Genomic DNA, 20,557 nt, shown 5'->3' on the forward strand with positions numbered 1-20,557 from the left:
ATGATATTGATCAATAATGTAAAAAGGCACAATGGTGGCATATATTCTTTCTTTATATACGTACATCGATGAATAATGATGAAAAAGGTTTCAGAAAAAGAATTTAATTATAATTAGTCGTTATATGTAATAACTTGTATCGATCGTTATTTAATTGTATGAACCAATTACAAAGCTTTGTTAATTTCTAACTGTGCATTTCTGATTCTTTAGAAAAAATATTGGTACTTCCTTTTGTTTTTTTTTTTCAGTCATCTATACATTTTTACTATTTCTTATTTTGCGTTAATAAAATGCAAGATTTTTATTACTAAAAATTGCAGATGTGTAAATTAGATATATGTATAATGATAACGTGTTTGTGAATTTTGGCGGAATTTCACGTCATACGTAATCATCTTTCTTTCCAATCTTCCTTCTAATGTATTGTTTAGAAATATTTCTCGAATTATATTTCTATAAACTTTTCCTATTACTGATAATATAATTCAATATTGATTTTTAAAAATAATTTTTTGTAGAATTTTCGTATCTCTTTTGTATCTCGTTCGGTATGATAAACAGTCATTTTCATCGGCCAAGCGTGGAATAGAATTTAGGCTGCAAGAAAAAAGGAAAATCTCATTACATATACATTATTAGTTTTACAGTATGTATATGTATAAATATACTACGTAACATATTAAAAATGTAAGATCTCATAATACTAACATTTCTATAATAGCGAACGAATAATATATAAGAACAACAATAATTAGTAATAGACAAAAAAATGAACACATTTTGTTATAAACTTTCGGACAAATGACATACATATATGGATAAATTACATGAACATTGGTTTATATCCAAAATAAGAAAAAAAATTCTTAATTACCTCATCGTGATTCTCCTCCTTATTTCCGTCATCCTCGTCTCCAGAGCTGTCCCCTCCTGAACTATCAGCGGAATTATTACGTTGCGGGTCTTTGTTATTTAAGCCATCCCCGGCAGTCGTGGGTATAGCTTTGATTTTACTAGCAGCATCGTAACATTGTAAACAGACCCTGACAGCTTTACCATTTCCTTGCCCAGGCAATAATAGTTTTTTATTACTGCATGGACCACAAACTACCGCTCCGCATTGCCTACAGTGGTGCTGAAATGAAAAGTAGTTGGTTCGGTTCAGTCTTTCAACAATTATCCGAATTAATTAAATTAATAAAAATATTCGGTTCTATCATTACCCGTCTGTTTAATACTGTGAACTGTGTTTTATTGCAGTGCATGCAAATTGTGGCTTCATTATCTGGCACCCAAACTGCTGCGTGGACTTCGACAGGCTTTTTGCCACCTAAAAAATATAGAAAAATAAAAAAGAGATAAAATTGAAGTCTTATATTCTCAGGATTTGGAGTCACTCATCGTCTTTGAAAATATGCATATTTGCAACAAGTGAATCCTTACTTTTTCTTAACAAATCTTCGATACATTTTGTGATATGTGCCATCCATTCTTGCTTTTCTGTTGGAGTAGCAGCATAAACAGCAAACGACTTTGTTACTGTCTTAATGAGCCATCCATTACGATATTCTATAAATAATGATCCAATACTATACTAACATTTTCTAGATATAAATACGTATGATCTCATTTGATTAATTGATCCATATATTAACTTGATTGAAAAAAAGAACTCTATAGTAAGTGCACCATTATTTCTCTCAAAAACACAACTGAAAAAATATGCATCTCTAAAGTCTCATTTATTTTTTGGGAAATAAATCATTTCGTGGGCAAATTTCCTCCGATTTCTAGCAAAACATGTTAACATCGATGTTTATGGATTTCTTTGCATGTACTTTTGAAATCTTCCTTCTAAAGGTTTTTCAAAGTATTCCAATTCCAAAGTATACGTAACATGGATGGAATAAACAGAGGTTGCAGTGCGCATATAAGTGTATTAAACAATATAATGTACTTACGACCCTCGTCCGCTAAAGACTCTAACTTTACCTCCTCCAATGGTATTATATGCTGCTTGTTGTACTATAAACAAATCATTTTCATTATTATCAACATTGCTATTGTCCCTATCATCATTTTGTGTTGCTTGTTACATACAGAATTTACTCTGTACGTCATAAGCTTTATCTGTGAAAGATAAATACTTCTTCAACGTACCTTTTTCTTATTAATCACGATATTGCCATAAACCAATATGTCGTTGAACAGGAAGAACTGTCTAGGCTTGGGCTTCTTCCTGCACATTTTCGTCAAGACCCCTTCACCCACCAGGACTCGGCCGGGTACCGCGAGCGGCTGTGAAAAGAATATCCATCAGTGAGTCGTCACTACAATTAGCTACAAGCTTCTTCTTCCGAGCACAAGATCTGGCGCTTGATTTCCCAAACCGGGTTTGATACAGCCATTGATAACCAATGTCAAAGTCATTAGGAAAGTACAAATAAAGGATGATGCAACACTAATCTGATACAAATTACGAGGTGCAAAGTTAGAAACGTTTCCGAGTGTGTGTAATATTTCACTGTGTGTCCACAGTGTTGAATTTGAGTCTGTAAATTTACTAAGCTCTCGAACGACTGTGCGGATCAATCTTTTCTGCAGGTGTCAGATCTATAAACATTTGAGAAACTTGTGCGAAGTAAACTTTACTGGCACGGATCTCTCTTACCTGACCCGACCCGCCGAAGCAGTTTTCGACCATCGCGATACGCCTGGCATTGGCCTCGCTGTTTACTGAAACAGAAACCTCCCCGAGGACGGGGAGGGGAAAGATTAACGCGAGAGCACATTCCGAGTGTCTCACGCTCGTAACACACCCACGTCCTCGAGCGAAAACGTCCGAGGCTCGTCCTTTCTAGCTGCACCTCTCACACCCCCGTCGAAATTCCATCTCTCTCTCTCGCGCGCGTCGACGTCGACGTCGTCACGGTTTCACGCGTGGAAAGAACGTTTCCGAGAGAAAAACAGGGGTTGGAGGGAGCGTGCGACCAAACGGAACGGGATTATACTGTCCCAGAACTGTCGGGAGCTGTCAAAAGCACACGGCCCACCGAACACGGGGGAGGGAGCGCCCGACAGCCTCCGTGGACCGTTATCCCCGCGCGCGCGTAATCGCGCGAGAACGAGGGGGCCGCGCGCCACGGGGTCCGCCCGTTCGCGACCGCGGGACGCGCGTGGCCCTCCCCCGAGTCACCCGGACCCGCCCGGGCGGCCTCGCCTTTTCGCGGGACGCGCGATATTAATTAAATGCCAGTAAAACGAAGCACGAACTAACCCAATCGGTCGACCATGATCCCATGAATCAGGGTTGACAACAGCAGGAAGCGTGAATCACGTCCCCAATACGTGAGCCCCGCCGAGCCCCGCCGTGATGTGCGTTGCGTCGGTGGTTCGCGGTGCCGTCGGCGATGGTCGGCGAGCCCGCTGATTTCACTATTTATCCCACTCTTTCCGATCGGAGGAATTCGGCTCGGTTCGTCGACGTCCAGCTGTTTACGACGTGCGTAGTGCGTACGATCGAGACTATCGAGATCAAGAGAGACGAGAGTATAAATGCCGATAAATTTACCGTTCTCTATCGTACACATAGCGTAATGAAGTTAGGCCTGTTCGTTTTTTAACTGAACTTGTTGGCAAAGTTCATCTTTTCTCTTTAATCTTTATCTCTCCAACGTGAAAAGAAAAAAAGGAAAGATGAACTGTGCATTTGACTATACTCGCGCCGAGTTTCGATATCGATATCGATAAATATCGATATCACTGGCGCTCGAGGCGAACTATCGAGATCGCTGAACGTCACATGATTACAAAAACCTTCATCGCGGTGAATGATCATCACGACGGGCGATCGGCCGAGGGTGTTAAGCGGCACCTGGGACACCTCCGTTCACGTTCACGGCTAATTACTGCTGATCGCCGAGCGTCCGTGTGAAACAACGGACAGGCCGCAGTTTGGTTAGATTCGGCCACCCTGTGCGGACAATTTCGGTCAGGATGAAGGTCTGCGGGCCCAAGTACGCCCTGTGCGGCTTAGTGCTGTCCGTTTGGGGCATATTCCAACTGGTGAGAGATAAATCGCGCTTCTGCAGGTGTATTTGTATATCCAGGGATGAAAATTTCTGGAGTACGCTACCCCAGTCAAGCTTGTCGAAAACCATATTTCGCTGAACCTTCGCCAGAAATTTTGTCGGAACGCCAGTAGAATTGTAACAGAATTTGACAATAGCTGATTGCCAACAGAAATCGAACGGAAAATGTCTTTTTATTAACATTCGAATGATGCGTTCCATTTGAACGGTTATAAAATGACATTCTGCTCGGTTTCTGTTGGCAATCAGCTGTTGGATTATGTCGGCAAGCTCTATTGGCAGAACGCGAGCTTAATGCTGACGCGGTTAACGTCAATCTACTACAATATGATGAAATCTATTGATAACCCGCTGGTGTAGAGCTAACATTTTGTTTACCGGATCTTTCTCATCCTCAGTTTTTCATGGGAATATTTTTCTACGTCCGGAGCGTAGCGCTGGTGGAGGATCTCCCGGGAGTGAAAAACTTCACCTCGATTGACGAGTTCTACAAAGTGGTGGACCGAGGTTACACGCAGAACGCGTACAACTGCTGGATCGCCGCGTGCATCTACGTCCTCACCTTCCTCTTCTCTGGCCATCAGTTCTATCTCAATTCCAGATCGTCCCTTAGCGTATAAGTAAAATAATGAAGATGTTACACAATAATGACGCGCTACCGCGGGTCCGATTTGTAATAATGTACATCTAGAAAAATGCAGCTTTCAAGTTAACTTCAAAAGCTGAATTATATACAGTTATTCTATAACCGAGTTGTTATCCGAGCACAATGTAACCCAGATGGAATGTCTGTGTTCCAAGTGTTCATACGCAAGTGCAGAAGAAGGTATTTTTTGCCACCTATGTGTATATTATTCCATATTTCCATGTATCAGTACATTATATATATATCGATATAGCTGGAGAAGCAGCATAGATACAAAAAAAGGGAGATTATGTAATTCGCAGTGGTCTTGCTATGTCAGAATTTATTTTATTCGTCGGTAGTGATATATATTTTAGTCATTGGGTTTAAATCCCGCCTATACTGTTACATATATTGTTAATATGATTTAATAAACTAATCGTAGACTACGATAGCGTTTATTCTTTCGACTAGATAAGTTGGATTACGTTGCAACATGATAGTTTAAAGTTCTGTTTTTTACCCTAGAGAAAAAAGAGAATGCAATACTGGAAAACATTCATTAATATTCGAAAACATAAATTTGTAATTCGTTTAAGCTTCGTCTCTCTGCGCTGCTTATTTTTTGCAATCTGTTTCATCCGGTCTTTCTTGCTTTGAAGTTTCAGGCGAGATATTTTAGTGTTATCATATCCTGGCAAATCCGAAAACGCTGTGTTTTAAAACGGAATTTATAAATCGAAAGAGAAACGCAGGTGAAACGCGATCCTTTGATTACACTATCGTCCGTCCGCGAGGCGTGTGAGACCTACCTGTGAGAATGAGTCACATCGTCACATGGCTGCTCACCGCTCCTCACGTCGAACCGTCGAAGTAATCGAAGCGAAATGAGGTCACAGACAGGTACAGAGCGGCACAACATGACGCTCGGGAGGGAGATTTGACAGGTTAAGACCGATGTCTCTATCTCGAACACCTTTGACTTTGATAAACGGGCTGATTTGGGCTGATTTTCGTTCGCGTGACGCCGGAAAGGGAAGCGACGACGTGACACGACGACGACTGTCCGCCGTGTTGCGGCTTTCCTCATCCTGTCGTCGGATTACGCACGGTATGTAAACGTCTGATTCATCGATGACGCCGCAACGATATATCCTTTATTAGTAATTTAACGGTCATTAGGAGTCCGGTGCCGGACCTTCCCCTACCGTCAGCGAGGGCTCCCCGAGAGAGAAGAGGAACGTGAGGTCGCGCTTCGCGAGAGAAGCCAGCTGTTTATGCTCAGGAACGATCATCTGTCGCGATGGAGCCCGGCACGAGCAGCTCGATCGACGATTACGCGGAGATAATACGGAAATTGCCTGTTTACTTGAAATTAGCCTACGGCACGGGTCATGTGCTGAACGACATCTGCGCTTCCATGTGGTTCACGTATCTGCTGGTCTTCTTTCACCTGGTGCTAGGATTCGACCCGGCTCTGGCCGGCGTTGTGCTACTCATTGGTCAAATAGCGGATGGCCTGGTCACCCCGTTCGTCGGTTTTCAGTCCGATAGAAACGACAATTTTTGGCTGTGCCGATACGGCAGAAGAAAGACCTGGCACTTATTAGGTACCTATTATTTTCAATCGTGTTATTATCTATCTGCTTATCTTGTCCAGTCTTGTTACTATCATATCTAAGTCAGGAAGTAAAGTATTGGCAGTACGCTGGCAGTTTGCCAGAAAGTACGAGAGCAGAATGTTGCCCCAAGTTGGCATCGAGCGTGTCCGCATTAAGCTTATGTTTTGCTACTTTTGCTAGCAGAGCGACATAATCTGACGGTAGGTTGCCAGTAAAAGAAACCAGTAGAATTTGTCATTACTTAACTACTTAAATAATATGTCCGTTTAAATGGTTAAGAAGTGGCACATTTTGCTTGGTTTTTAGTTTTTATTGGCAATTTGCTGTCAGATTGTGTTAACGAAACACAAGTTTAATGCACATGCAGTCGATGCCAAACTGTCGCAATGTTCCACAGTAAATCTGCTGTTGTGTTTTGTTAGCAGATTCTGTCATAGTTCTGCTGGCATTTTGTGAAGACTCGTAGCACATTTTATAAAATCTGGTTTCAACAGATTTAGCTATCTAGAATTAGCTCTAGTCTAGATCTATGGTTTTGTTTCGCAACACTGCAATAATTATTTACTTTGCAGGCACTATTTGCGTACTATTGGGATTCCCATTTATATTCTCGCAATGTATAGGCTGTGAAAGTTCGCATCAATACGCACAGCTAGTTTATTATGCTGCTTTCGTAGTGATTTTCCAATTTGGTTGGGCAGCGGTACAAATATCGCATTTGGCCTTAGTCCCAGAGCTTACGCCTGCTGAGCACGAAAGGACTGAACTTATAGCTATAAGGTAACTGTAGAAAAGTCATTGAAGAAAGCAACATTTATTCAATGAAGATAATAGCGTGTATAAAACAATCTCTAATTCTATATCATATTAAACAGGTTCACATTTACTGTCTTCTCCAATGTTCTTGTTTACTGTATTATGTGGGGTGTACTACATGTAACAAGCGATGAGTATGACGTTCAGATTGGACCTAATGACATTCACAAATTTCAAAAAGTTGTTCTAATTGGAATAACAGTTGGATTGGTAGCATCCGTTATCTTTCATGTAGTTGTTAAGGAAAGCGCTAATGGCAATGCTAATGGTAATGAAATATAGTTATTTTAGTGTTATATATTCATATGTTTATATGTATACATGTTTATATGTAGAACAAATGTATACATGTATACATGTAGAACAGGTATACATGTTTATATGTAGAACAAATAACAAATTGATCATATCTTTTCAGGTAGCCTTTTGCATAGAAATGACAGGACAGCATCAGTATTATTGAAAGATATTAGATTATATCAAGTAGCGTTCGTCTATATGCTTACGCGGCTATTCATTAATTTGTGCCAAATTTATATACCTCTATATTTACACGAGTCGTTGAATATGCCTGCGACGTCTCTGGCTTACATACCGTTGACAATGTATTTAAGTAGTTTTTTAACGTCTTTAATCATAGAGAGACTCAATACAAAATGGGGTCGAAAAGTCGCATATTCTATCGGTGCTCTATTTGCGATATGCGCCTGTATATGGATACAGTTTGGCAAGGGCGACATGTATATTAAATATCAGATCTATGCCGTAGCTACGTTATTAGGTAATTCGTGTACATTATTTTCAACAAGATATAACACAAATGTAGGATCTTATAAATTTAGGAAACCTAAAAAATTCTAACTAAATTCGCAATGTTTCAGGTTCTGCTGGTGCAATAATGTTAGTGACTAGCCTTGGCGTTACCGCCGATCTAATAGGAAAGAATACTGAGAGCGGTGCCTTTGCCTACGGAATTATGAGCTTCGCAGATAAGCTTAGTAACGGTCTGGTAGTTATGCTGATTCAATACTCAGTAAAGTTAGTAAGAATATCTAACATATATAAAACTTATGTGAATTTTTATTACTTGAAAAGCCATAAATTGAAAGAACCACCGCTCTAACTGTGCTTGCCTTTCAGGCACTTTTCGGCTGGTTACGCTAACTATTACTACAGAGACATTCTTACATATGTCTGCGGCGTGTCTGCGGCATTTGCTTTACTGATGATTTTATACATCAAGCCATTCTCCCGTACCATGGGTATGTTTAAAATGCATTTATTTAGTAACATATATGACAATGATTATAAATCAATGTTCAACCATGTAAATACGAAAAATTATTTTAGTCTTTGATACGTTACGCAACGATGAGGATGAAGGTTTCATAGAAACTCCAAATGCGATTGACGGAAACTCAATCTCTTCAAACCAATCACAAGCCAATGTACATTGATCATGTAATTGATCTACAGTTTGTAAATATCATAAAATATGGAATTTAGAGATATTGACATTTATTAAGAGAAAATAGCGGCGCTTGCTGTATAGGCTATGATGTATGATATAGTAAGCAAATTACTATCTTTTTTACTTGAAATCGTTGATCTTATCGTTGATATTACTACAATTTAATATATTTTAACGATATGCATATGTATATGTATATTATTGGGATTTATTTCATGTTTTATTAATAGATTTATTAGTTGCTTTCCATTTACATCAAAAGTCAGATAATTCTTACTTGTGACGTCATTTGAATGCATGCTGGCAAGTGAAATTCAACTGAGTTTTTATCCACAATCGAGTGCGTTAATGAATCTAATAGAATTGCATTTAAAGTGAGGCTATGAATCTGTATTGTTATTTGTTATGCGATAGCTTTATCACCAAAATAAACAGGTACAAAATGATATGTTTTATCTGAGTATAAAATACTCACCTAACTGAGTAACTCAGATAATTTGAGTGTAAATGGAAAACAATTATTATAACGTAAGAGATTATTGTAAACAATTTTTGAATTAAATATTTTAAATTTTTAATACTGTTATTATTTCGAAATTACCTCGAGATCACATCTCAAAATCATATGGAATATATAAACACATTTGTTATACTCTGCGATTGAATTTATGTGCGTATATTGTACTTTAAAGGTAAGTGCACTCATTTATTTGAGACTATATATTGCACCTCGTCACGCAAAGCAATAGAAGCTTGAAAAGTAATCTAAACTTAATATTGAAGTAATTATTTTACTCTAGAATTATTTTCATTATATTTTCTTTTCTCTCGTTTCATTTATTTCTGAGTATTTTATTTTTTTATCATCCTTTTTTTATTTCTTCGTTCCTATTATATGAAAAAGACTGTCATAATATTATAAAGTTAAAAAATGATGAAGTAACTGAATTAATGTAAGACGTAGTGATATAAGAAAACTTTTATCTTATTGTAATATATTTAAAAGTTTATTGGTCTTCTCAAGAAACAAAATTGATTGTCTGTATACTATCCTTAATCTCTGATTAAGAATAACCAGATGTTTTTATACCGTACTTAAAATATTTCTCAAGAAACAAAATTGATTGTTCGTATGCCATGCTTTGGTTATGCAATTAATATTTCATTTCATTATTCTAAGATGTTTAAAAGTAAAAAGTTAACTTTTTCGACATTCTAAAGTTATTTGAATGTTGGAAGGAAAAAAAATCTTGGAAATATCAGAAAGTAATAATTAACAGAGGCAAGTTTCTTTAAACCTTTTCGATGCGATAGGTGCGTTCGTGGAGCGCGCTATTAACGCTATTGCATTAATCTATCTTTATCGCTCATTTTAGATTAGTTGTAAGACAAGGATACAATTATGCAATAGCGCTAAAATAGCGCGCTCCGCGAATGCACTCGATAACAGTCGAGCTCGTATCAACAGTATGACTGTTGAATTTGAAACAAAATACGCATGAATAAAATATCACATTTCGGAACGATAATTACTATATGGTGCTAACATATTATACTGTGAACAGAATGATAAGTCTGATGGTTCGAAATTACCTCAATAAACTTTTAAATATCTTACAACGACAAAAAAGGCGACATTCTCTTAATATAAGACGTACGTCTTATATTAATTCAGTTGCTTCACCATTTTTTAACTTTAAAATAATATGACACGAAAAAACAGGCTCTCACACACATATTTACCTGAGCCTTTCATTCATATTCGTTCCCAAAATGCATTTTATTTCTTTTTACTGTATTTTTTTACCTGTATATTTAAAAAAATAGAGTTTCTTGATTTTCTAGGTTTGCCTTAGAATTGCATGAACAGTTACCTACTTCTTAAATAAATCATATTTTTTATTGTCAGTTGTTGTTTTACATACAGCATTGTGTGACGATAAACATTTATGATTCATAACATTACATGACACATAATTTTCCTTAATCCTTAATGAAACATTTAAAACAAACAAAAATAACAATTTGTAAGTTAAAAACGAACAAAGAGAAAGCTGCAAATCAACAGTACCTAATTTAATCTATCCATATTACGGTTTTAATATCATAAACTTTTAAATTTTAATGTGGTCTCATGGTTTCGCTTTGACTTAAAGAAAGGGTTACGAAACAATTATCGGTTCCGGCAATACAAGTCTCCTGTGTCCCTGATAATTATCTTCTTCAACGCAAACAGTTCTCATCTAAATGGTTTCTTAATGAAAACTTTATTCCCGTGAACGTCGTCGTCGTCGTTGCGCATTGTTGATCATTCTGTTTCCATAGGAATTCACCAACGGGACATGATGTCAGGGAGCGATAGCACCAGCATTCGCCCACCCTCGTACCTCGTCTCGTCCTCGCCGTTACCGAAGGTATGCCCCAGGTTGATAAAAGTCACGGAACGCCGTATACGTGTCGGTGGTGGTACGACCGCGGTACGGTGCCGCTTGTCCCCGCCAAGGGGCCTATACAAGGGTCGGATGGTACCATCGCACGCGATCCACCACCAGGCTCCTCCAGTTACAATGTTGATGCGCCGTTCGATTTTCTTCCTCGTCGACTTCTCCCTGGCTGGGAGGAGGCGTATCATCGATTGGCCGGTCGGCCGACCGGCGGTGCGTTCTTAGAGGGTTGAAGCGAAGAGCTGCTTGATAAAGGGTAGAAAGCACTTAGAATGCTGGCGGCGAACAGCGCCTACGGTTGCCGCGACTGCCATCAATTTGCACCTGGTAGCGCGACGAGTATCGCGACCCTCGGCAATCCGGGTACGGCACGTCCGAAGTTCTCTCCGAGGATCACCACCACCAGATTGAAAACGTCACCCGGCTGCATAGGTAGTTACACGGATCCGGCGTGCGTCGCACGTATGAAGCGCTTGAAGAACAGGTGAAGTTGGAATTTATTTAATAATTTGATTAGTCGACTAATGCAACAGGAAAACCATTTTATGTACATACATACGGGTCTGTGTTATAATATAGTAGCGTGATGAACATTATTACGTGATACTAAATATTATTAGTACAGTATTGTATAAGTTAGTAAAAATATCTAAAAAGAGAAATATCTAAAGATACTTCAATTTCTTGGAGTGTTTAATTTCTATCGTCGATTATTTTTGTTTGAAATTTATTTTATTCGACGAATTATACATTATATTATTATTCCGTTATCCAGATAGTTAAATCTACCGAAGACAGATTTTGCAAAATTCTGAGAATTTTATTTTCTAAAAATGTCAGAAATATAAATATGATGATAGAGATTGACGGATAAAATATACCATTTTATAACTATTTAAATGACATAGTCCATTTAAATAGACATTTAGTTCACTGGGTGTGTGCGTATGTGTGTAATACATTCGTCTAACTGTGCGAGAGAAACGATTATTTTGTAGAAAAACAAATGGGACTTCAAAGTTGGATTTAAGCAAGAGGAAACCGGCGGATTATATGGAGCTGGCATATAGGGAAGCTATCTCGAAACTGAAGTATTTGTTAGCTGAATCGTACGCTCCAACGGGAATGTCTGGAATGTAAGTTGACAAAAAAAATTTATAAATAGTTAAATGATCGATGCAGCAAATAAAATTCAAAAGAATAATAAAACTTGTATATATAAACTTAGAAATTTTCACGGGATAAAAATCGGAACAGATTGATGGAGAGAATTGTGATTAATGATATAATTTATAATTTTATATATATATATATATATATATTTATATGTGTGGCGGCTGTGTGAGCGCCCCGAGAGACGGCCACACCGCGCGCTTGCAAGCGCGCCCCTACAGAACGGCAACCCGGGTGAAAGCGCCAGCAGCACGGCAGGACGTGGAGAACGGGTTGCCGTTCTGTAGGGGCGCGCTTACAAGCGCGCGGTGGCGGTTGAGCCGCCGTCTCTCGGGGCGGTCACAGCCGCCACAATGTGAATATTTAAATACACTTTATAGGAGGCCTGTTAAAATTTAATTTTGTATTGACTGCACAGTCTACAATTAAAATACTCTCTTGCACTGTATTGTTATTTAATAGACTTTTAACTTTCTCTCTCTTTCTTTTCCTCCTTTATTTCCTCTTTCCCCCTCTCTCTATCTCTCTTCCGAATTATTTCATAAGTACAATTGATTAAAGAAGATGCCATTTTCGGTCGGGTTGAATCTTCTCTAATTAATTGTAAGATTCATATCTCGGTCCTGTTTCACTTATTATTCTTTATTCCGTAAGTCTTTTACTTTTAATTATTTTTTCTGCATATTCTCTCTTACGGATAATAAAGTAAGATAAAAACAATTTCTATATGCAGAAAGCAGCGAAGTGCTCGTAGCATATACAAAAGCAGTAATCCGCGAATTAGTGAATCTGGAGAGGATACCGACGATCAAAGTATGATCAGTGATAGTTTCCGAAGAAAGGATCTCTCCAGAAACGCAGCTTTAAACACTTACCCACCTCTCTCAAAAACTATTCAGTCGTCAAAAGCGTACAGTAATATAGCGTTGTCGAGAGCCGATCTTCAATCCATTCCTCCGGAGTTAACGTCCTTTATCGAACGGCAGGAGGATTATATCGAGCAATTGGAACGAGAGTCTCAATACTGTAGAGATGAGCTGATGAATCTGTTGAGCAAAGTTCGCGAGGTATAACTTTCTTCCTAATTGAGTAATGCTGAGCAGCTGAGCAGAAATGGGCGCGCGCGATAACATTTTTCAATTACCATGGCTTTTCATAGGTCGTAGCCGAAAACGAGGCGTTGCATAGCAGGAATCAAGTTGCATTGTCCAAGTGCGTTTTGCAAGATCATAAAGATCGCTGTGGGGTGAATCACGAGTGTCACAAGCAAGATGAGGGCGGTCACGTTGATAATACTTTAGAATGCAAACGGGAGAAATTCTTGGAGGGACCCAGTATAATGTTCGAGTCGAGAATCAGCGAGCTGGAGGCGCAATTGACCCAGGCCAAACTGGAGTTGCGAAAGGCGCAGGAGGAGAATCAGGCGAACTTGAAACGTTTGTCCGAGAGCGGTTCGAGCGAGAGCAACGCCGAATTGAGGGCCGAATTGGATAAGGCTCTGCGCGCCAAGTACGAGGCTGAGATGAAGCTGGAGGAATCGCAGAAGCTGCTGTCGGTCGCGCGGGATAAGGAAACCGAGGCGACGCAGAGAGCGAGACGGTCTATGGGCGACAGGCAGGAGATCGAGTTTGAGAGGAATCAGAGCGAGATGGAGATTCGGCGATTGAAGGACGAGTTGGAGAGGCAACATGAGAAGCTGCGGGAGGCGGCCCAGGATGCGAACAGACGTATAACCGAGGAGAGGCAGCAAGTGGAGCGTCGATACAATCAGCAAATCGAGCAACTCACCGCCGATATCGCAACCAATTGGGAGACCACCAACAAGTCGCAGCTGGAGTCTGAGAAACAGCGGCGAGAGATAAACGAATTGAGACGAGAATTGTCACAGAAACAAACCGCCATGGACAATCTGAAAAAAGAGCTGCAAAATAAGATATGTAGGTTTATGTTGCCCGAACGACAGCGTAGGGTTTATAAATAAATTTTAAAAGCCGTAGGAGATCTATTTATTTTATGTAAAATTACAAACTAAGAAATATTCCCAATCGGTTTTGTTTAGCCACCTTACAGAGCGATCTTAACCAAGCGTTAAGCGAGAAAGACGCGGCGGAACAAGAGGTCTTAACTGGTAAACTGGCGGCCGAACGAAGCGACCGGCAGGCTCGTCAGGAGCAGAGTAGATTGCAGGCAGAGATAAATTCGTACAAGCAGCGTCTGGAAAGAGCGGACGCCGATCTGGTACATTGCAGACGAGAAAACCTACGACTGTTGGAGCAAATAGCATCTTTGGAGAAAGAGGTGAATATATTGAATGTCACTTTTATAGTCAATACGTCAATACATATATCATGTGTATTATCAAATAAATTATAGAGTACTCAAAAGTTTTCCGAATTGTTTTAAAAAATAGCATTTTTATATTTTATGCTTTTAATTTCGTATGAATTTTTTCGTTCTTTTCCGTAATTTTCTTTTCATGGAATTACCTTTAAAGTCATTTCTTGAGCATTGCGACAGTCTCAGTTGAACAGTTTTAAGCAAGTTTATTTAAAAAGAAACAAAATTTTACACATTTGCTGTTTTTTTCCCAAATATTAGTCAATTATTTCCATTTCACAAAAAGATCACCAAATACAAATTGCATAGTGCAGAAAAACGTTCAATACGATACGATCTTCTCAGTATAATATACCACATAGCAGACTGTTTCGCGATACTGAAGTCTCGTGATATTTAGCTGCACAACATTAAACTGGCTCCAGTTCGCACGAGAGATTTGAATTCCGGAAACTTTTGAGTACCCCTGGTATATAATTAAAAGAGATATAAGAAACACTGATATAAGAAATTTCAGCGAAATATGTAATGAGATATTATAAAATAAAGTTCTGGTATATGTTTTCAGATCAGTATGAGTAAGATTGTACGATCCGAAGAGAATCGTAGCGAAACTACGCCTAGATTGGAAAAGGAGAAGGAATTAACGTCCATGATAATGAATATGGAGACTAAGCATGGTAAGATATCGCCCTTAGGTATGCCTATGTTAGGTATATTGTCCGTGTAAAAGTGTTATTGTTGACAATTGACTATATGGACTTAAGAGAGTACTATCTTTATGTGTGAGAAATCGGCATGCTGACAGTATATATGCCTAGCATAGGCGGAGATTGAGATTTAGTCAATTAACAATCGCAACAGGCTGATCAAGGCAACCAAATTTCGCAGCTGCCACGGTGGCGGGCCTAGAAGACGCCCTGAGTAATCAGGCCACGCTCGTCTCGAGATTGACCGCCGAATGCCAATCTCTCACACAGCGTTTGGAAGCTAACAATCTTAAACACAAGTATATTCTTAGTCCGACTCGCAGAAACCGAATGAGAAATATATAAAGCACGTAGCTTCAGGGGGAAAACCACTGCAGCGATCGGAAAAATAGGGGTCCCTTGTGAATTTTATAAAAAAAAATTATAGATCTTAATAAAAATCGGTTTTGACTTGAGAAAGTACCCTTTCATGCACATATAAAAAAATCAATACGATAAGTTAATTTGACTGGTTGGTAATTTTTCGGCCAAATAGTTGATCTGCAATAAAAAAAAACGAAAAGGATTCTTAAAATATAAATCTCTAGCTATGTTTGTACTTACAATTAGATTTTTAAATTTCAAAAAATTATACAAGTTATACAAGTTTAAAAAAAGTCTATTTTCATCTTATTTTTAACCTCTTTTTTGCACTTTAAAAATCCAATTTTCAATTTTATTTGACAAATATTTCACAATTTTTCTGGTCTCGATCGGATCAATATTTTTCGAGATAATTTGCCAACCAGTTTGAAAAATATTGTTTCGAGATAAACGCGATCAAAGTTTCAGATTCTCTGTCTAACAGTCTCTTATAGAATACTAGCAAAATAAATATACAAAATCGAGATCCCCGAAGGCTCTGAAATAAAGAGAACGAGTACAAACAATAAGTTCGGAAATTCACGAAATAGGAGAAATTCTTAAACTTGTTCCGTGCCTACCGGCTGCTTGACCGTTCGGGCGCTCGGAGTTGCTTTTCACGGAAAAATCTACATTGTTAATTCTTCAAATTTTGACACCAAACTTTCAGAGGATATTAAAATAAAATCGATTTTTTTAAATTTCAAAGTGGTTTTTCCCCTTCAGGCTGAGCAGACGTTTTACTTAGTTTAGTTTTGATTCTCTCGATTAGTCCAGACCCAAACACGGATAGCTTGATTTATCAACACTCGTTACGCGCGCGTTTATTACGATGCCAATTAGTAGATAAGAACGCACCACTTCTCACTATATCTGAGGCTATTCTGTGTTGACAGAGGGGGTCGTTGAGAGAGATGCGACAACGGTTGGGCAAACCGCTTCCCCTTCGAGCAAGAAACGTACCGTTAAGGTTGATCTAAAAGTAAAAGTAATTCCGAAAAAGAAGTCCGACACCTCCAAAACGTCTCTATCAGCACAGTAATAGCGAGAGTGTGTCCTAACGCAAATGCGATAATTACATTATATTACGCTCGATGTGACATTGATTTTCCGCTAATATAGTTGAAACTTAACTTTTTGAGTATCTGTTAAACCCGTATCTGTTAAACCCGTTTACACGTTTTATCACAGGGAAGAAATGGCCGGCTTACAAAGCAACATAGAACACTTGTCAAGTAAAATACAAGGCAGCCTTGTAAGTCACGCAGGTATTAATTTTTTTCAATTAATTCGCACGTGAATCTATAATTCAAATTAGCGCGTACGTCGACTAACAAGGATTACCTTCCAGGAGGAATTGTTGTGGAAGCTAACGATGATACTGGAGCTTTTCATTATAACGCTACGATGGATTCAGTAGTCTCGCCGCATACGAATGGGTTGCCGACTGGTGCTTCAGCGTCACGAATGACCCATCAGGACTACGATACAGCGAACGGTCAACAAGTGGCGGGTCAGGGGTCGGAAATTCAGTATTCGAACGCGCCGAAGAGAAACGACCAAATGCAGGGCGACTTGTATGGCTTATCGAGCGATCAGAATAACTTTGCACCGAGCACGGCGGAAACTGCGGAGGTGTATCAGCAGCAAGGAGACGTTCGAAATAATGAACAGTACATGGCAAATGATCCAAACATGGAAGCTTACATGATGGACCATGACCATAATCAGTACGACGAATACGATCCTTCGCAGTACCCAGAAGAACAATATGTTAATGGCAACCAGTACAACGTGATGACGGATCAGACGGAAAATAATCAGACTGTCTCTGACGTAGCCAGAACCAGTACTGAAACTCTGCACTAAAACATATAATCTGTATCAATGACATACGCACGCATATAAATATAACGCTAATGGGCGAAATACATAGATTATCTCTCTATATATATATATAAACAAATGTCCTGACTGACTGACCGACTCATCAACACCCAAACCCCTAAATCTAGAAACTTAGAAACATGAAATTCGGGGAGTATATTCCTTCTGTGACGTATATAAGCACTCACTAAGAAGGGATTTTTAGAAATTCGATCCCTAAGAGGATGAAAAGGGGTAAAATATGTGTTACTGTAGTGAAGCACGGGTATCAAGCTAGTATAGAATAAATGTGTAAATCGAATCTGTTAAATTTCTTCAGTTATTTCCAAACTTCCTCTTATTCAAGAGTTTACATTCGTAAACTCTCTCTCTTTCTCTCTCTTTCTTACAAAGTAAATTTTTTTCTCTCTAACACATCGTAACTTTATATTTAATTGCATAATATATAATTTCGTATTTAAGATTATAATAATTTACGATAGCCTATACTTCTATAATGATATAATCTCTTTCCAGAGATTAAAGGCAACATTTTATCAACCATTAATACGTAAGAGAAAAATCGGGTAAAATTTTCTTCGATTTATTTCGTGAATTTCTTCTAGTTTGCCCTCACTGTAGTTCGCTGCTTGATTCATGGCCTTGCGTGTTATATTATTAATAATGTCTCTTATAGTAAGAACGCTGACAACCGATTCAGTATCAGGACATCGAGCCCGCCAAATAAATAGAGAAAAAAAGACGAAGCGGTGGACAGTCTTTTCTTTAGAATAGACGAGTTATATTCAAGTTAACAAGCGATTAGTCTAAAGTTCCATTCGCGTAAAATATTCACTGTCAATGCGCGCTAAATAATTAAAACCATTGTACGTTTAAATTTTGAGTTTATTTGAAATAAAGTGATTAATTTAAAAACAGATTCGCGAGTGTTGATGATTCCTTGATCCCCGGCGGAAAAACAGATCCCAGTGCCGGCAACGGCACAGACTAGAATATTTATTTAAGAAACACAAAAGAAAAAATAAAATATGATGCCGTGAAAAAGAAGTGAAATTATAATATTATTCCAAGTATATTTATTAGAATACGTAATATCGCATAAAATATACTTTGTTATAGACAAAATTGAGTTTAAAGGAATACGTACAATATTTCAGAAGGTATCTCTCAAAATTGTAGTAGTCTTAAGAATGCGGAAGATATTTAAAATGTATAAAATACTGTAAAAAATAAAATAAAATTATGAAATGTAACAAATAGCGTGATATGAGAGGCGCAGAAATTGAAAACGATTTAATAGTATCTATATAACAAGCAGCAAATTATATGAGAGATAAGAATTAGAGATGGACAAAATCTCCAGCAGTAACATAATTAGCGCGCCCGTCTATCTATAATTTTAACATCAAAGCAGTCATCCGCACTCAAACTTGTCAGTATGTCATAGGTATCTTGGATGATTATTAAAGTTAATTAAAATTTATTGAATTTAATTAAAATAACTGTAACTGCAGCTCGTCATACATGATAAAATTAATTAAAAACCTTTCTGTACACACGATGTTCGTGCCCATCCATGCGCTCGATTCTTCACGCAACACATTCTGATTGGCATTTTCCTGCAATAGAAGATGACGATGATAAATATATTTGAAGAACACTCTAACAGATAACATTCTACCATTCTAACAGTTGAATAGTAAGGTCATATAATCATGATATGAAAGTCAAATAAGAATGATCCAAAGTGTACGCGCAAAATGACGCACGAGACGCGTTGTTCACAACGCTATAACGCGATTATATAATTCATCTACAATAGTAACGTCTTAAAGAAATATTTATAGAACTAATTCACGCACACTCGTGTGTCATTTTGAGGGTGCACTTTGAATCATTAATTCTCATTTGACTTTCAAATCATGACACTATGATCTTACTACCATGAAGAACACACAACAATATTATCGCAGAACATTTTAAGATGTTGGTCTTAGCGTAATATATATAAAAGAATTAAAATTCGAAATGAAAAGATATGTAGTTGGTCATAACATATTAAACAAATTTAAAGTTAAAATTCGAAATAAAAAGAGGCTATTGTGGGGACAGTGTAATGTGACGCACGTCCGCACGGCAATCGACAGTTACTACGTTTAGTGTAGCAAATGTGCTAGTTATCGTCCATTTATCGCAACTTATAAAAAACGGGAGAACGCAGCAATCTGCGGCGTAGCAAATCTGTAGAATATAATTGCTCTTATGGACGTTTTAATTGATAAAGATGGCCATTTATACGTGCTATGTGAAGAGCGGTCAGTTATGATTGATAATGTTCTCGGCCGTTGTCAAGTTAGCAGCGCCGTCAGTAAATATGTTATGCTACGCAATATTGATGCCAAGATTATTTAAAAAAAATTTTATTTATATTTTAATAAGAAAAACGTATACCGTAATATATAAGAAAAGTGTTATTAATAACCAATTATTATAAGGGGATTATCGTTTCGAGGGCTAAAAACGAGACTATTTTTCTCAATTTTTTTTCGAAAACTATACGGCCGACTTATTCTTTTACATATATATTAATGTATATTTTATGTATAATTCAGAATTTTTTCAAGCAGAAATAATAAAAGTTACGGAAGTTAAAGAATATTTGAGAGACGCGTCCAAACACGCAAGGTCTCATGGTTCCCATAAAATCTGGACACTCAGTAATCTGACAGAAAAATAAAACAGATTCTTAACTTACACATTCGGTTATCGTTGAAACTAGAATTATTAAAAACAAACTATTTCTTCAATAATTTTTTTTTGTAAAATTGCCAAAAAAATTGACAGTTTTACATTAAAAATAAAACGAAAAAGTTAATGTATTTTAGACATCTTACAAAAATGTACCCACAGAGCAAAGCCGATCGGCTCATTAATTTGTCTGAAACCGTGGAAACCAGTTTAAAAAATCCCATTTCG

General features: G+C 38.0%; 4 protein-coding genes across 5 annotated transcripts; 3 read left to right on the forward strand and 1 right to left on the reverse strand.

The window, feature by feature from the left end:
• Positions 1–232: 232 nt before the first annotated feature.
• Rush (rush hour) lies at positions 233–3,608 on the reverse strand. Its single transcript, XM_071773700.1, has 8 exons — positions 3,281–3,608; positions 2,675–2,739; positions 2,164–2,301; positions 1,965–2,028; positions 1,447–1,572; positions 1,227–1,333; positions 878–1,138; positions 233–600 (listed from the first exon to the last, which is right to left on the reverse strand). The coding sequence occupies exons 1-8, from the start codon at positions 3,591–3,593 to the stop codon at positions 571–573; spliced, it is 1,104 nt and encodes a 367-aa protein (XP_071629801.1). The 5' UTR covers positions 3,594–3,608; the 3' UTR covers positions 233–570.
• A 182-nt stretch (positions 3,609–3,790) lies between these two features.
• Positions 3,791–5,168, forward strand: Rnasek (Ribonuclease kappa). The gene is made up of 2 exons (XM_071773704.1): positions 3,791–4,068; positions 4,493–5,168. Exons 1-2 carry the CDS (start codon positions 4,000–4,002, stop codon positions 4,712–4,714), a joined length of 291 nt encoding a protein of 96 aa, XP_071629805.1. The 5' UTR covers positions 3,791–3,999; the 3' UTR covers positions 4,715–5,168.
• Positions 5,169–5,509: 341 nt separating this feature from the next.
• Positions 5,510–9,206, forward strand: LOC139810280 (major facilitator superfamily domain-containing protein 12). The gene is made up of 8 exons (XM_071773699.1): positions 5,510–5,830; positions 5,902–6,329; positions 6,914–7,121; positions 7,217–7,425; positions 7,576–7,938; positions 8,039–8,195; positions 8,298–8,419; positions 8,508–9,206. Exons 2-8 carry the CDS (start codon positions 6,023–6,025, stop codon positions 8,612–8,614), a joined length of 1,473 nt encoding a protein of 490 aa, XP_071629800.1. The 5' UTR covers positions 5,510–5,830; positions 5,902–6,022; the 3' UTR covers positions 8,615–9,206.
• A 1,342-nt stretch (positions 9,207–10,548) lies between these two features.
• On the forward strand, positions 10,549–17,650 carry LOC139810274 (serologically defined colon cancer antigen 8 homolog). 2 transcript variants are annotated; one of them, XM_071773686.1, is made up of 9 exons: positions 10,798–11,556; positions 12,071–12,208; positions 12,979–13,312; positions 13,405–14,182; positions 14,305–14,543; positions 15,151–15,262; positions 15,474–15,591; positions 16,886–16,962; positions 17,046–17,650. In XM_071773686.1, exons 1-9 carry the CDS (start codon positions 11,345–11,347, stop codon positions 17,561–17,563), a joined length of 2,526 nt encoding a protein of 841 aa, XP_071629787.1. In that variant the 5' UTR covers positions 10,798–11,344; the 3' UTR covers positions 17,564–17,650. The 2 variants fall into 2 exon arrangements, with proteins under 2 accessions (XP_071629788.1, XP_071629787.1); XM_071773687.1 differs by lacking the exons at positions 16,886–16,962; positions 17,046–17,650 and adding an exon at positions 16,591–16,738 and having other exon boundaries at positions 10,549–11,556.
• The last annotated feature ends 2,907 nt before the right edge of the window (positions 17,651–20,557 follow it).

The sequence above is a fragment of the Temnothorax longispinosus genome, chromosome 3 (assembly GCF_030848805.1).
Source record: "Temnothorax longispinosus isolate EJ_2023e chromosome 3, Tlon_JGU_v1, whole genome shotgun sequence".
In the NCBI taxonomy this organism is placed as follows: domain Eukaryota; kingdom Metazoa; phylum Arthropoda; class Insecta; order Hymenoptera; family Formicidae; genus Temnothorax; species Temnothorax longispinosus.

Bases quoted from the DNA above. Each gene is read 5' to 3' on its own strand.
- Rush (XM_071773700.1), bottom strand. From the start codon at position 3,593: ATGTGTACGATAGAGAACGGTAAATTTATCGGCATTTATACTCTCGTC. The intron at 1,334-1,446 runs GTAAGGATTCAC...TATATTTTTTAG, and splicing joins CGAAGATTTGTTAAGAAAAA to GTGGCAAAAAGCCTGTCGAA. The intron at 1,139-1,226 runs GTAATGATAGAA...TTTTCATTTCAG, and splicing joins TCACAGTATTAAACAGACGG to CACCACTGTAGGCAATGCGG.
- Rnasek (XM_071773704.1), top strand. From the start codon at position 4,000: ATGAAGGTCTGCGGGCCCAAGTACGCCCTGTGCGGCTTAGTGCTGTCC. The intron at 4,069-4,492 runs GTGAGAGATAAA...TCTCATCCTCAG, and splicing joins TTTGGGGCATATTCCAACTG to TTTTTCATGGGAATATTTTT.
- LOC139810280 (XM_071773699.1), top strand. From the start codon at position 6,023: ATGGAGCCCGGCACGAGCAGCTCGATCGACGATTACGCGGAGATAATA. The intron at 7,122-7,216 runs GTAACTGTAGAA...CATATTAAACAG, and splicing joins ACTGAACTTATAGCTATAAG to GTTCACATTTACTGTCTTCT. The intron at 7,939-8,038 runs GTAATTCGTGTA...GCAATGTTTCAG, and splicing joins TGCCGTAGCTACGTTATTAG to GTTCTGCTGGTGCAATAATG.
- LOC139810274 (XM_071773686.1), top strand. From the start codon at position 11,345: ATGCTGGCGGCGAACAGCGCCTACGGTTGCCGCGACTGCCATCAATTT. The intron at 14,183-14,304 runs GTAGGTTTATGT...GGTTTTGTTTAG, and splicing joins AGAGCTGCAAAATAAGATAT to CCACCTTACAGAGCGATCTT. The intron at 16,963-17,045 runs GTATTAATTTTT...ATTACCTTCCAG, and splicing joins CAGCCTTGTAAGTCACGCAG to GAGGAATTGTTGTGGAAGCT.